General features: G+C 42.5%; 1 protein-coding gene across 1 annotated transcript; it reads right to left on the bottom strand.

The window, feature by feature from the left end:
- Nucleotides 1-56: 56 nt before the first annotated feature.
- apobb.1 (apolipoprotein Bb, tandem duplicate 1) lies at nt 57-15,692 on the bottom strand. Its single transcript, XM_058612530.1, has 29 exons — nt 15,594-15,692; nt 14,727-14,759; nt 14,504-14,616; nt 14,124-14,269; nt 13,884-14,031; nt 13,619-13,771; nt 13,324-13,448; nt 13,133-13,218; nt 12,603-13,047; nt 12,368-12,482; nt 12,038-12,184; nt 11,731-11,942; nt 11,451-11,646; nt 11,188-11,367; nt 10,882-11,085; nt 10,618-10,785; nt 10,323-10,528; nt 9,942-10,124; nt 9,726-9,853; nt 9,419-9,629; nt 9,172-9,344; nt 8,858-9,021; nt 8,609-8,718; nt 8,149-8,522; nt 1,994-8,017; nt 1,793-1,904; nt 1,680-1,703; nt 1,394-1,580; nt 57-1,295 (listed from the first exon to the last, which is right to left on the bottom strand). Exons 1-29 carry the CDS (start codon nt 15,646-15,648, stop codon nt 303-305), a joined length of 11,415 nt encoding a protein of 3,804 aa, XP_058468513.1. The 5' UTR covers nt 15,649-15,692; the 3' UTR covers nt 57-302.
- Nucleotides 15,693-17,501: the final 1,809 nt, after the last annotated feature.

The raw sequence follows: 17,501 nt of genomic DNA, 5'->3' as shown, positions 1-17,501 counted from the left end.
TTGGACATGAATTACAATTACATTCCATGAATAGAAGAAAACAAACAATAACAGAATTGGATTTGAGTATTTATTGAAGGTTTGCAGGAGTTGCTGACAATTCAGCTCCTATACAATGCAATGACACATTTGTACACAGTACACAGTAATCCATCTAAATTAAGATGATACTACTTGGTGTTAACGTTACAGTTATGTTAAAAAATATGGCTAAAGAGCTGATTATCCCCTCTTTCCCAACATGTGTTCTGAACAGATGGTAGTGTTTCATGTGGACTTAGGCCTTAGTGTGTGAGGGTTCCTCACAGTTGGAAGGTAAATGGAAGATCAACTTCAAGTTTTCCCTCACTAACTCTAACATAGGCTTTAACCTCCTCTGAGGTTTGCTGCAGGAGACCGTTAACAGTGTTATTGAACTGGTCCACAACATAGATCATGTTCTCAAATGCGGTATCGAGTGTTTCCATATTGCCATCTAATATATATAGATAAACGTAGTTCACAAAATCCCTGAGATTCCTGACAAGGTAACGATGGTAGGCATTGATGTTGACGAACACTGCATCTAAATAGTCAGATTTGACAGAGTCAACGAACCCCTTAGATTTTTCGACAACAGCATGGAAGGTCTCACCAATCTTCTCTAGCATTGTATCAAGACTTTCCATTTTCTTCACAAAGTCAACCAGTTCAGCAAATACTCTCCTCAAAGTTGTTTTGACCTGATCTACAATTTGACCTATCGTAATGGCATCCCCAATTGGCATTTGCAATTTCACTGCGCTGATGTCTTCCATAAAGGCAGTAAAGTAGACCATTTTTTCATAGATGAAATTGATGGTTACTTCTAGTGTATCTGCAATGCTGCTGGTCAGCTTCTTTAAGACTTCTGGGAGCGTGGTCATCTCATCAGAGCTAGGTAATTTGAACTTAGTCTCCCTTAAGAACTTGACGACAGCATCCATTAAGACCTGGACATTTTTCTGGTACTCGACAACGGTATTCTTGAAGAAGATTGACAGCTGGCTCATTTGATCATCATAGCTCGTGACAGCATTATAGGTCTTGGACATGCGGTCATAAAACACGGTCTTCAACTGTTCCACGTGTGATGTGATCTGGTACTTGTCAGCAAACATTGTGAATGTAGACATGATGGAAGGGAGTCTCATCTTCAGCCCAGAGAGCATTAGCTTTGGTGCCTCCATGTTGTAGGCAATCTGTAGATTCATCTTATCTGCAGCCTTGGAAGATGATCTGATGACCAAGACTTCAACATCAACCTCTGGGGAAGACTGTTAAACAGAGCACAACAGAATATGGTTTTGAATATATTTAGCTTTTTTGTATTTCTTTGTAATTTGCTTGTTTAAAACAGGTTAATGAGACTTACAGGATAACGACCATATACTTTTGCAGTCAGCTGAGATGGACCTCTGCCATTCAACTGGAAGCCCAGGAACCCAGTGGATGGGGTTGATACTGAGGCACTAATACTATCTCTGCGAGCAGCATAACGAAGGTTCACATCAGTGAAGGTAGGACTGGTGATGTCCACATTCAGGGTGTGGCGAGAGACACTAAAAGAGAAAGATACCATTTAAAATTTTCTGAATATGCAATTTTGTACACATTACGTCAAAGAGAGATTTGTAAATAATTGTCAATTTGATGTTTACCTGTTATCAGCCTGGCGCGTTTTCCTAAAATATGGAACAAAAAGAGGTTAATTTTGATTAAACTGAAAAGCAGTTATTTTACTGTGTGTGCATTTTAAAACTAATTACACTACCTCAAGATCTGAGTAATGACTTGATTGATATCCATGACCATGTCACTATGGGTCAGAGAAACCTTGCTAATCATCTTCACAGTATCATTCTCAAAGTTAGCAGTAGTGGATGCTGTTGAAAGACAAAAGAAGAAATGAAGGTGTGTTTCAGAGTAGTTGATATAATACAGTTGCATATAGATTGAACATTTGTCTACTCACCATCGAGGTCATATTGCAGAAAGACAATCACAGAGGTGGCAGAGGACTTAACGGTGACTTTGAAGACAGGAGCCATGCCCTCGAACCCTGCCGCCAGGTTTGTGCTGTACAGTGGGCTCATAAACTTGGCATTGGAAAATATCTTCTGCTTGGCAGGTGTCACTTCAGCAACAGTTTTGTCAAAGATAGTGAGGTCACCCAGGCTGCTTGGCTGAGCGATATCAATCTCAATATCAGCAGTCCAAGAAGACATTGGTGCAATGTCGATGGTCACTTGAGCACTGTGCTTTCCATTGGTCTGGAAACTGAACAAGTTTGCTTCATTGTTGCTCATATACTTCAGGACTCCATACACGCGGCTCAGGGAGGCTTCAACAGCAAGATTCTCATTTACATTCAGGCCAAAGACTTTGTTGGTGCCATCGTTAAAATTGGCTTCGCTAATAATCTTGTGGGTGGAGCGTAGGCCATCTTTGTTTAGGTACATATTAAATTCATTGTCAAGGTGTCCGAATACTAGATAGTCTTCAAGCAGAGTCTTATCAACAGTTGCTTTGGTGGTTGATTCCATGGAAATATACTCAATGGTTCCTTCCAGTTTCAGACTATGGTCAGCCTCAGCCTTTCCAACTGCCCTAATCATAGGGATGTTGAAATTAGCTTTCATCCTCAAGGTAGAGGCAGCGTTTGCTTTGGTTTTGATGTTTGCGACCAGATTTTGGTTCACTTCCATGGAGAGTATAGACAGGGAAATCTTTCCATTAGTAGCCACAGAGACTGCAGGTTCAAAAGTCTCAGTATTCAAAGTGATGGAGCTGTCATGAGTGCCTTCAATATGGCGATTTTCAAGCGACACAGAGTTAGCCAACTTGATTCCTCTCTTGGTGGTAAGACTGGTGGTGCCATCAAGTTTGGCTTTTAGAGTGTCAAACACAGAGACTGTGGTAGCTCCCAGACGGAACACAAGATCTTCTTCAGCATACAGTCCAGCATTGACATTCAGATTGATGATGGCAGACTTGAAGGACAGTTCTGAGATCAGGTTACCCATGGAAGGAATCTGGATCGGACCCATCAAAGCAACAAGTGGGGCAGTTTGACTTTTCTGATAGACAACCTTGGCATCCACATCAACGGTCTGCTCAGTGGTGATCAAAATGTTTTCCAATCCTGTCCGCTCATATAAGTTATCAATTATGAGACCTGGAGTACGCAAGTCAACAAAAGGCAGCTCCATCTCAGGAATGGTGACGGTAGATTTCAAGAAGTCAAGATTGGCCTCACCATCTATGGCAACAAAGATGCCAGCCTCATTTTTGTTATTGTTAACGGTGAAGTTGTAAAACATTTTGTACTGATTAAGGCGAGCCAGAGCTACTGTATTCATCTGTTGGCTGTCAGGTTTGAAGAGTGCCGAGTAGTCATTCTGAAGCTCTATCTTAGTCATCATACTTGAATCCACGAAGACCTTAGCACTTCCTCTGTTTTGGAATTCAAAAGCAACTTCAATAGGACGGACTACAATGTTAATTCCATTGGACATGACTGCAGTGCTGCCATAAAGTTCAGTGTCATGATTTGCTTTCAGCTCAATCTTCATATCGTAAAGGTTGGCATATCCAGATGCCACAAGAAGACTGTTCTTAATGGCTGGTGCCTCTGCCTCATTGCGGACATTAAACTTGAAGTAGGAAAGGGTGGAACATTCAGCAGTAATTTGCTGCTTCATCTTCACAATGGGAGAGTCTGTCTCACCAGAGAAAGTTAAAGTGATAATCCTGGGAGTGAGTGACAAGTTCAAGTCGCTCTTGTGTTTGACATCCTCAGACTGAATTTTGCCAGTGCCTGCATTGTCAATGGTAAGAGTGAGTGTGAGACCGTCTTGGCGAACAATCGATTTCTGTGTGACAGTGGCCTCACTTTTGATGTTAAAAACTGGGATGTTCACTTCATGAATGTAAGTTGTATCAAGAGAGGCAGTCATTCCTTCCTCTATCGCAATAAATGCTGTGTTTGTGAATTCAGCAGCGTAAGGTTCAGTAGTTGCCTTAACTGTAGTCTTGGCTTGGGCCTGACCTGATAGGCCATAGAGAGTAACAGATGCCTGGTGATTAACTCCAAGAGCAAGATGGTTGAACTTCAGAGTCTCGGCTATGACAACACGACTAAATTTCGGGAGTGCAATGCGGGCTGTGGTGTCAAGTTTGTAATTAAAGATATCAAAACTTGGCGATGTGGCCTGTGATGTAAGGAATCCAGAGAACTGAGGTGAATTCATATTCTGAGTGGTGTTCTCGAACTCAGCAGAAGTCTTGATGGTGTAGAAGGGAGTTACGAATTTGATCTCACCATAGAGTTTGCCAAAACATGGGACCATCATATCACTTGGGATGGCTGGCAGCTTGATCTCAGGAACCTGAAGAGACATAACAAGTTTTTCTACAGAAAGTTGTGGGACAGCGGGGAATGATAACTCAGGAAGGGTGATCTCTGGCAGAGATAACTCAGGCATGGAAGGAAGATAGTTCATTTTCAGGTCTCCAAAGTAAGCATCCACATCAGGCATATGGATGTCAAAGTTTACAATCATATCAATAAGATCGATTATTCTCTGCTTGATGTCATCAAAGGAAATTGACATGGCTTTTACATTGTAAGAGCCGAGGATGTTAAATTCAGGGATGTCGAGCTGTGTTGGGATTCCAAACTCCACAAGATTATTCATGCTGAACACCATGGAAGGAACTGCAAGATCGGTGAAAGGAACCGTGAAGGATGGAATGATCCATTCAGCCTTTTTCAGTTCTCTGCTTAGGCCAAGACTGATTTGCTTAATCTCACTGAAGATTTTTTGCTCAGGTGTCATATGCTGTATCATCATAACCACACCATTGAATATGTCAGTGATGGCAGTTATCACTTGTCTATAATAACGAATAGCGCGGTTCAGGTAAGGAGCTATTTCAGCTTTGACATCCATATCCTTAATTTCTTGTTTGACAAATTCAAAGAAACGCTTCAGGTTATTCAGCACAACCTCATCAATGACATCTTCGACTGACTTAATCACTTCTGCAACTTTGATTTCTCTCAGACGCTCCATGATGCTATTACCAGTCAAAAAGACAGCATTAACAAAGTCTCTTGTCTTCGCAAGTTTCTGGGGTAGTTCAAGGGTCCTTATTAGCTCATTTAGGAATTCAGTGTACTCGGTAATCATTTCATTGGTATAATCCACAAATTCATTGTACTTCAATGAGTTCAGCTTTTGCACAGTAGTTTCGATGTACACATTTAGCTGTGTAATCATGTCCTTGACCTCAGTTGATTTCAAGTACTCAATAGCATCCTGGAAGGCTTGCATGCATTTGGTGGGGATGTTTGCATCCTTCACAATCTTGAACACAGCTTGGATGGTTTCCTTAATTCTGAACTGATTGACGAGCTCCACAGCATTTTCTAGGATGCGTTGAATCATTTTGTCCACCTCAAATTTCACGGTCAACTCTCTCATCTTGGTAAAGACTGTGTTGATCGTACTGACAATGTCAAACTCCTGTATCGCTTGCATAACAGAGTCAATTATATTGGTGAAAATCTGTGTCTGGGTCGTAAAGAACATCCTAATTTTAGGGTTAAAGTTGAAACTTAAAAGGAATTTCTTTAGTTCAGCAACAAATTCTGAAAAATCAAACATTTCAATCATTTGTTTCGTATCCCTCATTATTGACTGCAGCGTAGATTTGAGGCTATACTTGACGTCAATGTCGCGCAGGAATGCAATACTGCTGCCTTTCAGTTTCTCCAAGTCAATCTGCTGGAACATCTCCATTACTGTGTCAATCACATACACAACCATAGCCTTGACATCATATTCCTCATTGAATGTGTTCAGCTGCTCCTGTATTTTCTGAATAATGGTTTCAGGGAAGGTGAAATCAACAATAATCTCCTTCATCCTTGCAGTAAATTTCTGAATGATAAATGTTAGATTGCCCAGCAGTTTTTTAACATTAACCTTCAGGTTGGTCAAAGAGGCCTCCACGTCCTGCATTGAAATGGCATATGTTTGGGTAAAGTCACTGAAAAATTGCTTCAGTTGAGTTACTCGTCCTTCAATATTTAGTTGAGAAACAAAGGCATATATATGCTGGGGAAGGGCTTCAAGCTTAGCCTGTATCTCCTTATTGTTGAGTAAGTCTTGCAGTGCCTCAGCAATACGAACAACAAAGCCTTTCATACTTTCCAGGAAAGCAGGCAGATTTTCAATGAGAGGAATCTGAATTGCGTGACTGTCTGTGTTCTTGTCATACTTGACGAAGCCAGAGATGGCGAATTCCTGATTGTCTGCGGATTCTGTGTTGAGCATGTTTGTGAGGACGGTTCCAGAAACTTCAATTCCAGCTCTCTCTGCGCTATTGTAAATACTTATTCCCTCAGTGAAGACCTGCTCATTAATTTTAGATGTCATTCTAAAGCTAGTTCTCTGCTCTTGGGGTAACACAACAGTATTCATGGTGTTGTCAAATGTGGCCTCAAGGGATAAGCCATTGTCTAGTCGCTGAGTTAGTGACGCTCTGCATTCATGAGTGCTGGCAAAAGCCAGGGGTTGAGCTTTAAGGAGGAACTTTCCATAGAGCTGGGAACTGTGCTTTCCGTACATGGCGATGTCTGCATCAGCACTGAAGATGGCATCAAGGTTGAAATCAAAAGGAACAATGCTGCAGCGGATGGTGTGATCAAAGCGCATTGGCTGTGAGTTGAAATGAGCATCGTTGGTGATCCTGGCAGCAAGACCAACGACTTCAACCTCAGTGTTGTGGCTCATGTGAGTTCCAAAGAGTTTTCCAGTGGTGCTGCACTTAGCATTAGCAGTCATGTCAGCATAATTTACCTGATAGGTGTGTTTGATCTCTTCCTCACCATATATGGCTTTCAGATTTCCAGTCAAGTCCATCTTCAAGAACTCTGCCCGCAGCTGAGCCTCATTGAGGAATTCGGCAGCCAGAAGTTTCAGCTTGTTATGAACATTTGCAGAAACAGTGTAGGGTTTCAGGTCAACGGTGATATCATGAGTGTAAGAGCCATACTCACTAGCTGTTGCTTCAACCTTTGAGTTACAGTCAAGGCCAGAAACGGTAAGGGTGAAAGTGTTGCTATTGTCAACCTTGATGTCACGGATTGCAGCTTTGTTGGTAATGGATAACATAGCTCTTGAAGCATCAAGTCCAGCGTTGAATGTGTTTTCCAGGGACAGGGGGCTCTGCAGGGTTGTTGTTCCACTTGTGGCCAAACCATCCTTGTTCATTCTCAGAGTAGCCTTGTGTGTGGCCTCATTCTCAAAAAGTTTCATGGTGGCATCACTGTTTACAGCCAGACCAGTGACATCAAGAGATGCTGTCAGCAAAGAGTAGACACGGTTTTCAGAGTGATCTGCATTTGTCTCCATCCTTAATACAATCTCACCAGCCCCAGCAGAAGCTTCAGCCTGGTTGTGGATCTTCATGCCAAGAGCAAGGGCGTTGGCGTCACATTTCATGGACAGCTTGTAGTCTTTCACAGAAAGCTCAGCAACATGTGTCAATACATCTTCAAAGGCATTGGTGTTAGACACAACTGAGAACTCACCATTGGCAAGGGATGCTGCAATTTTGTTTTGGGCCTTGACAAATGTGGAGTCAAACTCAATGTTAGAATCAATCTTAGCTTCTGGCTTGAATGGGGAGATGGCAAATGACTGAGTGGAAATGGTTTTGCCATAGATGGGTCCAGCTTTGAACTCTCCCTCAACGTTGCAATCACCAGAGATTTCTTCAGTATTGATTCCAGTCATACCTCTATGCACAAGTTCGACATCGAGACCAAATGGACTTGTAGCTCTGATCCTGCTGTTGGACTTTAAGGTGAGTTTGTCAGTGATGGTTGCGTCTCCATGTACGTCAATTCTGGCGTCAATGAACTTATGGGACAGAGAAGTCTTCAAATTGGCCTCAACCGAGTCAGTTGTTGTTACCATTCCTGAGCCTAAATAAAACAGAAAAGAAAAAAGATCAATGTTTCATTTTTTTTTCATATGTAGCATACCAAACACAAAGTGGGAGTAGAAAACAGTTACTCTAAAGTGTTCCATCAAGTGTGAGTAAAAGTTGAAATACCTTGAATCTCTACTGACAGGATTTCAATTGGGGAGATTCCTTTAATGTCATATTTTGCTGAGTAGCTCGGTGTTGCTACGACATCTTTTCCCACAGCAAATGAGGCCTCCGCTTCATACAGGTTGCTCTTCAAATGGGATGAAACCTCAGCTTTGTTAAAAAGAGGAAGAGACAGAGTAAGGCTCTCAGGCACAACAAGATTTGGGATAGGAATCTCCATGGAAACGATCTCCAGTCCAAAGTGGGGTAGAGAAATGTGAGGTGTGGTCAAAACTGATGGGAAGTTAAGCTCCTCTGTTGACTTCCCTCCAAGAGGAACAGGGATAGCAATGGTGAAGCGCTCATTGTTGAAGTAGTATACAGCCTTTGCCTCACTGTTAAAAGGACAAAAGTATAATGTTAATGTTTTGGGGATAAACAGCTCATTTAAAACATTTACTGTAAAGCATTTAAGACTTACGTATTGAGGTACAGTGTCTCTGGCAGGGAAATTACAGGCATAGCAGGAAGTCGTAAATTCTGAATGTAAGGGACATCAGCACCATATTTATCCATGTGGTTGTTTGCAGCCTAAAAAGGACACAAATATCTAGTTTTATGCAAATGTTTGCACCAACAGGTGTACAGATGTGCGCAATGACAATTAAAAAAACATTATGATTCATAATTGATCAAACAAACTTAAGTAATTCAAATCTAAGACTCATACCTCCACAAACTTCTTGAAGATGTGACGGACTTTCATGTCAGTCTGTCCCACCTGTGTGTCCAGAAGTTGGTTGCCATACTGCTGAAACAATTCAGTGTTTGGTAGGTAGGTGGTCTGAGTATTATTCACATCGGACTTGAACGCAACCTCAATCTTGCTGGCATCTGCAAAAGTACAGATCAAATAAAAAAAATGTTTTGGTGAGCATTGAAACCCTTCAGTCTGTCTAATAGTAAGGTATTTTCTAACAGTGAACAGTGCAATGGACTTGATTGTGAGCTTTGTTATGGAAAGATATTGAAAAGCTACTTTACCATATTTCAATGCAAGTTTCTGCTCGGATGTGGCGTCCATCAACTTGACTTCACTCTTGAGCTCCAGCTCCAACGCTTCACCACGCTTCATGTTAGCTGTGACAGTGGCATCAGCCCTGATTGAGGGGACGAGAAGCTGGACTTGCAGCATGCCTTTGTTCATGGCCTTCAGACTGAAATAAATATTAGTTAGCCACTGTAATGTCAACGTGATATCAATTTAATTGAATTGTGGCTGATTTCTTACTTGGCACGGCCAACCAGGGAGAGCTGAGGGATGTTCTTGTTGACGAAGTCCAGGGAGATTGAGTGAATTCCTCTGCCCTTAGTGTTTCCATCAACAACACCCAGCCTGAGTCCAGCCTCTACGTCGTAGTCTGGGATCTGTATGTCGGCACTGATGATATTCTTCCTCCTGTTATACTTCAATATAGCGTTGGCTTCAGTGGGTTCTGCGGCTGTTGTTGAAACAAGTGAACATTATTACATCTTGGGGCAACTTAACCCACATAAACACAATACAAATTGTCTTGTCCACATGTCGTGTTACTTACCTTCAGCCTTCAGAGTGAACTTCACGGAGTCGACTTTGTGTCTGCCCTCTCCCTCCAAGAGGAGCTCATAGGCAACAGTGGCTGTGTACTCGGTAACTTCACCAGTGGGATGGAGCTCCACACCAAATCTATTAAAGGTCAGTGTGATATTTCTTAATAAATCAGTTTCATTTGAAAGACTTGTCTTTATTGTTGGTTTTCGGAGATCTTGCTTACTTGCTGTCTCCAGTGAAGGGGAAGTAGGGGGTTGTCGCTTGAGAGGAAGCATCAGTGTACTGCAGAGCTGTGCAATATTTCATCCCAGCAAAGACAGGAGTGCACTCATTAACATCAACCTTGTCCATCACCATAGGGGGAATGGTCATCACCTCTGATCCAGTCACAGCCACCAGGGTGTTTCTGAAATGTATGTGTTGCAAAGTTAAAATCTGAGTTTGTCTGTTATCTTAAATTAAAAGATACCACACTTAAGCCGCACACAATCATAGCTACTATATCTTATGTTGGTCACGTTTGTTGACCGTATTTCAGTTTTCATAATGTCGGAAAGCTTAGCTCAGGCTTTTACATTACATTACATTACATGTAATGGCTTACGTCATTTTGATGAGCTTTGTTGGGCTCTTTGGCGCAGGGATGGACATCTTGACTGAGTCGCGTCCCATGGAGATCTTGGCATGGAGTCCACTTTCATGGAAAATGTTGGTGTGCATCTCTAATCCAGAGTTGACATATTCAGGGATGTGGCAGCCAACCCGAGTCACAAACTCAATGCCAGCGGATGGCATGAAGGCAACTTCGGTCTGTTTGGAAACAGAGGAACAGTTGTTGTGTTGATGCTGTAAATCAAAGCAAGCCTAATTCAATTTTATTCACATTTATGGTTACTTACCATGTCACGAGCAATCTTAAGTCCACCTTTGACTCCAGGGGTGAAAGTACCAGACAAGGCAATCCTCAGAGGCACACCAGTCACAGTGGGCAGGACGAATTCATTGTCCATGAAGATGTAGTGGGCAAAGATTGTATTGTCAGCCTTAGTCATCAAAGCCTTCATGAGCTGTGGCAGATAAAAAACACACATAGGACATTTCAATCGTAAACACGTCAAACACAACTGTCAGCTATGCTCTATTCATGCGTTACTTGTCCTTACATCAGCGGGGAACATCTTCAACATGCTGTCAAACATCATAACGGCAGAGTAGGCCATCTCTTCGACGTCATTTGTCTTCAGATATCCAAGCTCATTTCCGAGAAGTCTCAGATAAACCATTGCCTCGGGAGTCTGCGCGGTCTTCAGGTCGCTCATCAGTTTTTTGAGGTTGTGGCTGATCTCCCTCATCAGGTTCTGGGTGGTCTGTACATTGGAAAATGTCCATACTGTGAGACCACTTTAATCACTTTGTAAAATTCCAGTCTCATCCTTACTAATTCACAAAAATCAAAGGCTCATGAGTACCTGTCTCTTCATCCTGTCCTTCTTCAGAGCAGGCATAAAGGTCTGCATGATCTCATTGACTCTGAGCGGCATGTTGTCGGAGACAAAGTACATTGACTTCAGGGCAGTGTCAGGGAAGAATCCATTCTTTCCAAACAGGGCATCAACAGTTGGCTCAAATCCTTTGCCCTCCATACCAATCTGTAAAGGTGACACTTTGTTTTTTAGCATTTGCTACCACAGCTTATCAGATCTAAATATTTCTCTCGGCTCAGATTATTTACCTCCATCATGTCAATTTCGAAGCCAAAAGCCTTGAGGGTCATCTCAAGCATGACCTCCTTGGGCAGATAATTGGCACCTTCGAAGATCATGTTGCCCTCAACGGATCCAATCTTGTAGTTGCGAGAGAACTTAGTGGGGTCCATTTCTGACTTGAGCTCATTTTTCTGCAGGGCATTAAGGATCTTCTCTCTCAGTCTGTGGATGTAATTAATAGTTAAACCATTAGCTGTAATCAAATCAGGGTGAAACAACACATTTACACAGCTGCTTTCCACTTACTCTTGGGTCTCCGGCTCTGTTGAGGACAGAATGTTGGCAATGTGCGAGTTGACAAAGCTTAACAATTGTTTGTCCTGCTCACTGGGCCTGGCTTCAACCACCTTGACCAGTTCACTCAGCGTTGGGTTCTTAATAAGAATCAGATATGCGGCAATGCGCTTTTGCAGGGGGCTGGTGTTGTCCAAAAGCACATTCATGAGAATCTCTCTACCCTAAAAGAAGAAAGAGATTAAAAATAATTAGCCTATCAGCAACGTAGAGATTGTGTCTTTTAATATTTTTGAACAAATTCATAACTTTGACTTGCCTCATCAGGGACGGGAATCAGTCTGTATACTTGGATGGCAGCCTGCTGGACAGCTTGGGAAGCAGCGGGTTTATTCATGCACTGCATCACAGCAGTTTTCAGTGCAGGACTGGCAGGCACCACAGCTGGAGCCATATTTCCAATAACCTAAGATCAAACATTGAGTTTATTGTACATTATGTACAGTAAGATGCAAAGGTTTTCAAATGCTATTTAAGCTTATGTTGGAACATATCCGAGGTTAATGTATCATTTCTTGATGCTGCTTTAAATAAATTCAATGTGTGCGCTACTGCTTCTCCCTCTTGAGCCAGTGGGTGCGGCGCCTACCCTCAGTGTCAGGAAAGTTTTGTCCTCGTCTCCAGAGCAGTCACCCAACTGAGCAGCCATGAATTCAGCCACCGAGTAAATCTCAGGGATCATTTTCTCCTCGGCTTTGTAAAACCTGTAAGAAGAGAGGAAGTGATTGTGTCTTCTTTTTTTTTTTGAGCATGAAACCCACTCAGGGAAAATATTTGATTCACCATAACACCAGATGGTATTCAGTGTGGTTCAAATCACTCACCTCTTGACCACGTTGCTCAGGGCATACATGATGGGCTTGCTGGGCTTGTATTTGGCCATTTCAAGCATGTCGTTGATCAGGAGGGCAGAGGGGTTTGACACGAGTCCCATAGCGAACACTGCGGCGTCGACCTCGACTGAGGAGGTGTCCAACTGTCTGAGGATCTGCATGATGCCACTGCTGCACTCAGGTGTTCCACACTGGGCCAGCACCTGGTAGGTCAGCACACGGGACACGGCGATAGCCTCGGTAATGGCGGCGCTCAGGGTGTCGGCCTTCATCCCACGGACGGTGGTGACGAGCTTGTGGAAGAGGTGTGCCCTCCTCTCGCCTTCAGCCTCGGGCAGATTGGCCAGTTCTCTCAGGAGCTTCAGAGCAGATTCTTTATCCTGCACAACACTCCTGTCCTCAACAGCCTCCATGTGAAGACCCTTGACGATATCACCTGTAAAATACAAGTATCATAGTGTAGTCACCATGACGTACATTTAACTTCACAACAGTTAACTGTTAAAAACAAAGCAGCTCACCTTTGTTAAAGATTCTGTCGTTGTGAGGAGAAACGTGAACCAGGGTCAGTTCTTGCTTTCCAACATTGGTAACGCCATATTCGCCCCTGCAGGAAGAGAACATGGAGTTAAACACGTGACATCATCCTTGTCCTGGGACATACTCAGAGTAATGGAGCATGGTGTGGACCCCAGCATACAGTTGGTCTTACTTGTGTGAGAAGGGAATGAGGATGTGGTTCTCAACGCAGGAGCCGGAGGTCATGTGCTTCTTCTCGTTGTCAAACTTGTAGTTACAGGTCTGGGAGCTTCGGATCAGCTGAGCCAGAGGGTAGTGCTGACAACAAATGATGATGATGTGAGTATATTAAAGAGTCTTGTCTGTATTTTTGTAGATAATGACAGTGTACTGATGCGGAGAGTACACCTGCTGCTCATCGTCAAAATTATAAGCTCCTCTTATTCGTTGTTTCCAGTCTTAATCACGATTGTAGTTAAATGTCTTACCATGCCAGAGATGAGTGCCAGGGGGCTGGTGTGATCTCTCATTGGGGAAAATTTGTCACATCTGGACAGATCCCTGCGGAGGCTGATGTCAGTCGCAATATCCTCTCTGTTGTTGACTGTGTAGGACGTCTTGCACATGCCATGGATGGTGGGCTGAAATGAAGATGTGAAGGGTTGTTGTACGTCATTTTATGTGTTTTATACTACTGAATACCATGACATATAGCTTTGACAGTGCTGTTATTCTGAGTAATGATGAGTTTACCATGTTCTTGTTCTTCTGTTCTTCGACCACAGGCACAGCCAGGGCAGAGATGATTCCCCTCTTCATGTTCAGGATGGTTGATGTCTCGCCCTCCTCAGGGTACAGTTTCACGTCATATTCACCCTCGATCACAAATTTCAGAGGATATCTGACAAATAAAAGGATTTCAATCAAAATTGCAACGCAAAAACAGACGATGTTGCACGTGTCGTGTGTATAAATGCTCATGAAGAGGCACACCTCTCCATCTCAGCGGCGAAGGCATCCGAGCTTGGTGAGGGTCCGAACACAGGGTGGCCCGCTGCGTCCATATCAACCACCTCACTCAGGCTACAGCCAGTGGTGTGGATGATGAAGCTACAAGTCTGAGGCACTTCGATTTCAACCTGAGAGAGGAGTGGTAAAAGTTCAGCTTCTCTCAGTCTTTGAGGCAGGAAAAACAAATGACACGACCAAGGATTCGATTCAATTCAGACTCAGAGTGTTCGGCCTTCTGCCTCAAACGGATTGGGGGAGGAGAGAGGAGAGAAAGAAGTTAGTGAAGGAGTGAATAGAAGAATTGAAAGGAGGGAAGATAGAGAAGAGACAGAAACCGGGATGATAAGGAGTGTTTCTTGTACCTTGCAAGAGGCCTTGGGTCCGTTCTTGAGCGGTGAAGCTCCATTGATGGCGTTCAGAGATTCGGCCTCGTATTGGTATTCGTATTTGTGTAGGGTCTTGTACCGTTGGGCCACTGGAGAAGACAATCAGTTATTACCAAAGACGAGAGATAACGTGTCTATTTATGCATCAGAGTTTTGAACTGGATGATGTCTAATAAACGTTCAATTGTGGGTGACTTACACAAGCAGGTTGGCCGGTCTTCATTTTGAGCCACTGTGCAAAGAAAAAGGTCAGACAGGTCAAAATAGACAGGAATAATTTCAGCGTCGCTTGAATAAATATTGCAACCCTCAAATGTTTATCAAGGTAAAGGAATTTTATTTGTATAGCACATTTAATACGCTGAGCTAAACCAACGTCATTTTAAACGGAGCAGAAGCAATTTGCAATTTCAAAAGTTTGTTGGAATATGCTTTGAAACGCGAGTGCGAGTGGATATGTATCCAGATAAATGGGCATAATTCTTTCCAGTCTTTTACTTGACCCTTAGAACACAGAGCATTTATGCTGCTTTTTTCCCCATTATCGTGTTAAAACGTATATACAGTGTTAGCTTATATCCTCCCTCCCCCCCCACCACAACCTATAGGCAAACAAACTATATGAACACACCTGAGCAAAAAGCACTCAACATATTTTTTAACTCGGATTAAATTTGGGAAGTTTGAAACTTCTGCACAATTATCACTTGAAAAATAGGCGATTTAAAGTTAACCATAATTCTCTTTGACTTTTGACGACACATAAGAAGGAAAAAAAAAAAATGCATTTTGTAAATCTTAAAGACGTGACCCATAAACACACACACACACACCAAAACGTCCATAGAAGAAATTGTGTATTCTGTGCCACATGAGCACTAAGTTAAGTTAAATAAAACATGCTTAAAATGAAATTGATGAAAATGGCTGGTTGAGTAAGACCATTATGCTTGCCTGTTTCAGCTATTTACATTTAAATTTACACTTGATTAAACAATTTAGCAAACAGTAGGATATGAAAAAGAGAAAAAGAGAAAAGACACTTCTTCTTCTCAGAGCTACTCACGAGTTAAGGCTGATGTGCTGAGAAGCAGCAAAAGGCAAAGCTTAGAGTCGCCCATGATGGGTTTTGCTGAAGCTCTCTCCTTTGTGGATGCGAGTACTCAGATGAGACTGACTCCTCAGCTGCAGCTCTGGGCTTTTATAGCGCGAGCTGAGCTCACTCAGATGAATGGGAGGCACAGACAGTGGGGTCAAAGTCCACCTCGCCCTCCTGTGTGGAGGGACAAAGGCAAAAGGTTTGAAGAGATACTCCTATCTCGACGCATGGGCTTCGTTACAGAACTCATAGTTTGTGGTGAATCTGTAAAATGTTAAAGTTAAAGGTGGGGGTGGTGATTGGCCGCACGTAGGATTTTTTGATTGAAGCACAATAAAGGCATGGTCTTAATAGATGCTATTCATTCTTCGATGAGTCATTCGCTATTATACAATGCAGATATCTCGTATCTCGTTCATCAATTCATCAATATGGAGTACATTTGCATGTGATTGAATTAGCGTGCGCATTCATCGTGGCTTTTTTTACTGTGAATATTCATGAATACATAAAATACTTGCACACGGCTGGTCTTTCTTTCTTTCTTTCTTTTTGATTGCCCACATTTTAAGCAGATTCTCCGAGATACTGCTTTTAGAAATTGAATTAGGTCACAGACAGACACTGATTAGTGGGAACACTGAGTGATCGAGGTGTGATGCGAAAAACACAAAGTCCCCTCAGATGTGAGACAGATAGTGAACTTATCAGCTGCTTTATCCGATGATATTAACCCTCAAAGAAAAAGAAAAAAGAAGAGATAAAGGCAACATTTCCCTTCTATGGTTAATTCTGGAAGTGTCTTGTTTGTGCTGCATTTATTGATTACTACTATTTATTATCAGAGTTTGACAAAGAGGCTGTTTTATTCGGTTCTACATTCATTTGGTTACATATTTGAGTACATATGTACACTTTTGTACAAACTGTACCCTCATAATAAGATTAGATGCTTGCAAACTTTGACTCGGTTTGATGGCAAACCTTGAACTATAATCAAAGGTTATGGATCACTTGATTCAGTCTGCCGTTTCGGACCCGGGAGCTTTGTCACGTGTGCGGTGCGTGCAGAACATAAACGCAGGCAGCTTCCCTCAAATGTATCCTCAAATTTTGTGCCTCATTCTAAATGTTTTAAAAACTTATTTTAAAAATACACATTCATTATCATGCACACAAATCCTACTTTGTGCACATTGTGAAATGGCCTGGTGCAATACACCACCATCAGCACCCTCTCCCGAAGTTCGTCAGCTCCCGACAGTGTTTGCACGGATGATCGTGTACACAGAAAAAGTCCAAAGAACAATCTTTTTTTTTTTCTTTGTAAAAATTATCCTTGTCAGCTTGTAAATGGTGATATAAGCTATTGGGGCAGATACCTGCGGCGAGGTTTATCCATACAGGCCCTCGATACAATTGAGCAGCATTCAGATAAGAATTTGCAGGAGCTCAGTGATCAGGGTACACGCTGCGTACAGCAAGGGAAATGTTTTATTTCAATTGTAGGTTCTCTGGAGACAAATCGAACGTGTGTATGAATGGATTTCTGTACGTTGACCCTGTGATTTGCTGTTGATCCATCCAGGTTGACCAGTGTCAGCTGAGATTAGCTCCAGCTCCCCCTTACACCCCTTTAAAGCAGTGGCTCCCAACCCCCAAAACCTATTGCCTCAATCCCGGTGAGTCTTTGGTACTTTTACATTTCTCACTCTTACATTTCTCACACAACGGGAACGTGATCAGGTTTTGGTGATACATAGCTTAATAAATTGAAAGGGTGATACTGCCTTCTAATTATCCAATAGAGTGATTGATTGGGATGCACAAATATAATTACATTAACCTCACAAACCACCCCCACCCCCATGTGAT

This window comes from Solea solea, chromosome 17 (assembly GCF_958295425.1).
Source record: "Solea solea chromosome 17, fSolSol10.1, whole genome shotgun sequence".
NCBI classification, from domain to species: Eukaryota; Metazoa; Chordata; class Actinopteri; order Pleuronectiformes; family Soleidae; genus Solea; species Solea solea.
The sequence above is the reverse complement of the archived record's forward strand: the minus strand, read 5'-3'. Positions and strand labels throughout refer to the sequence as shown.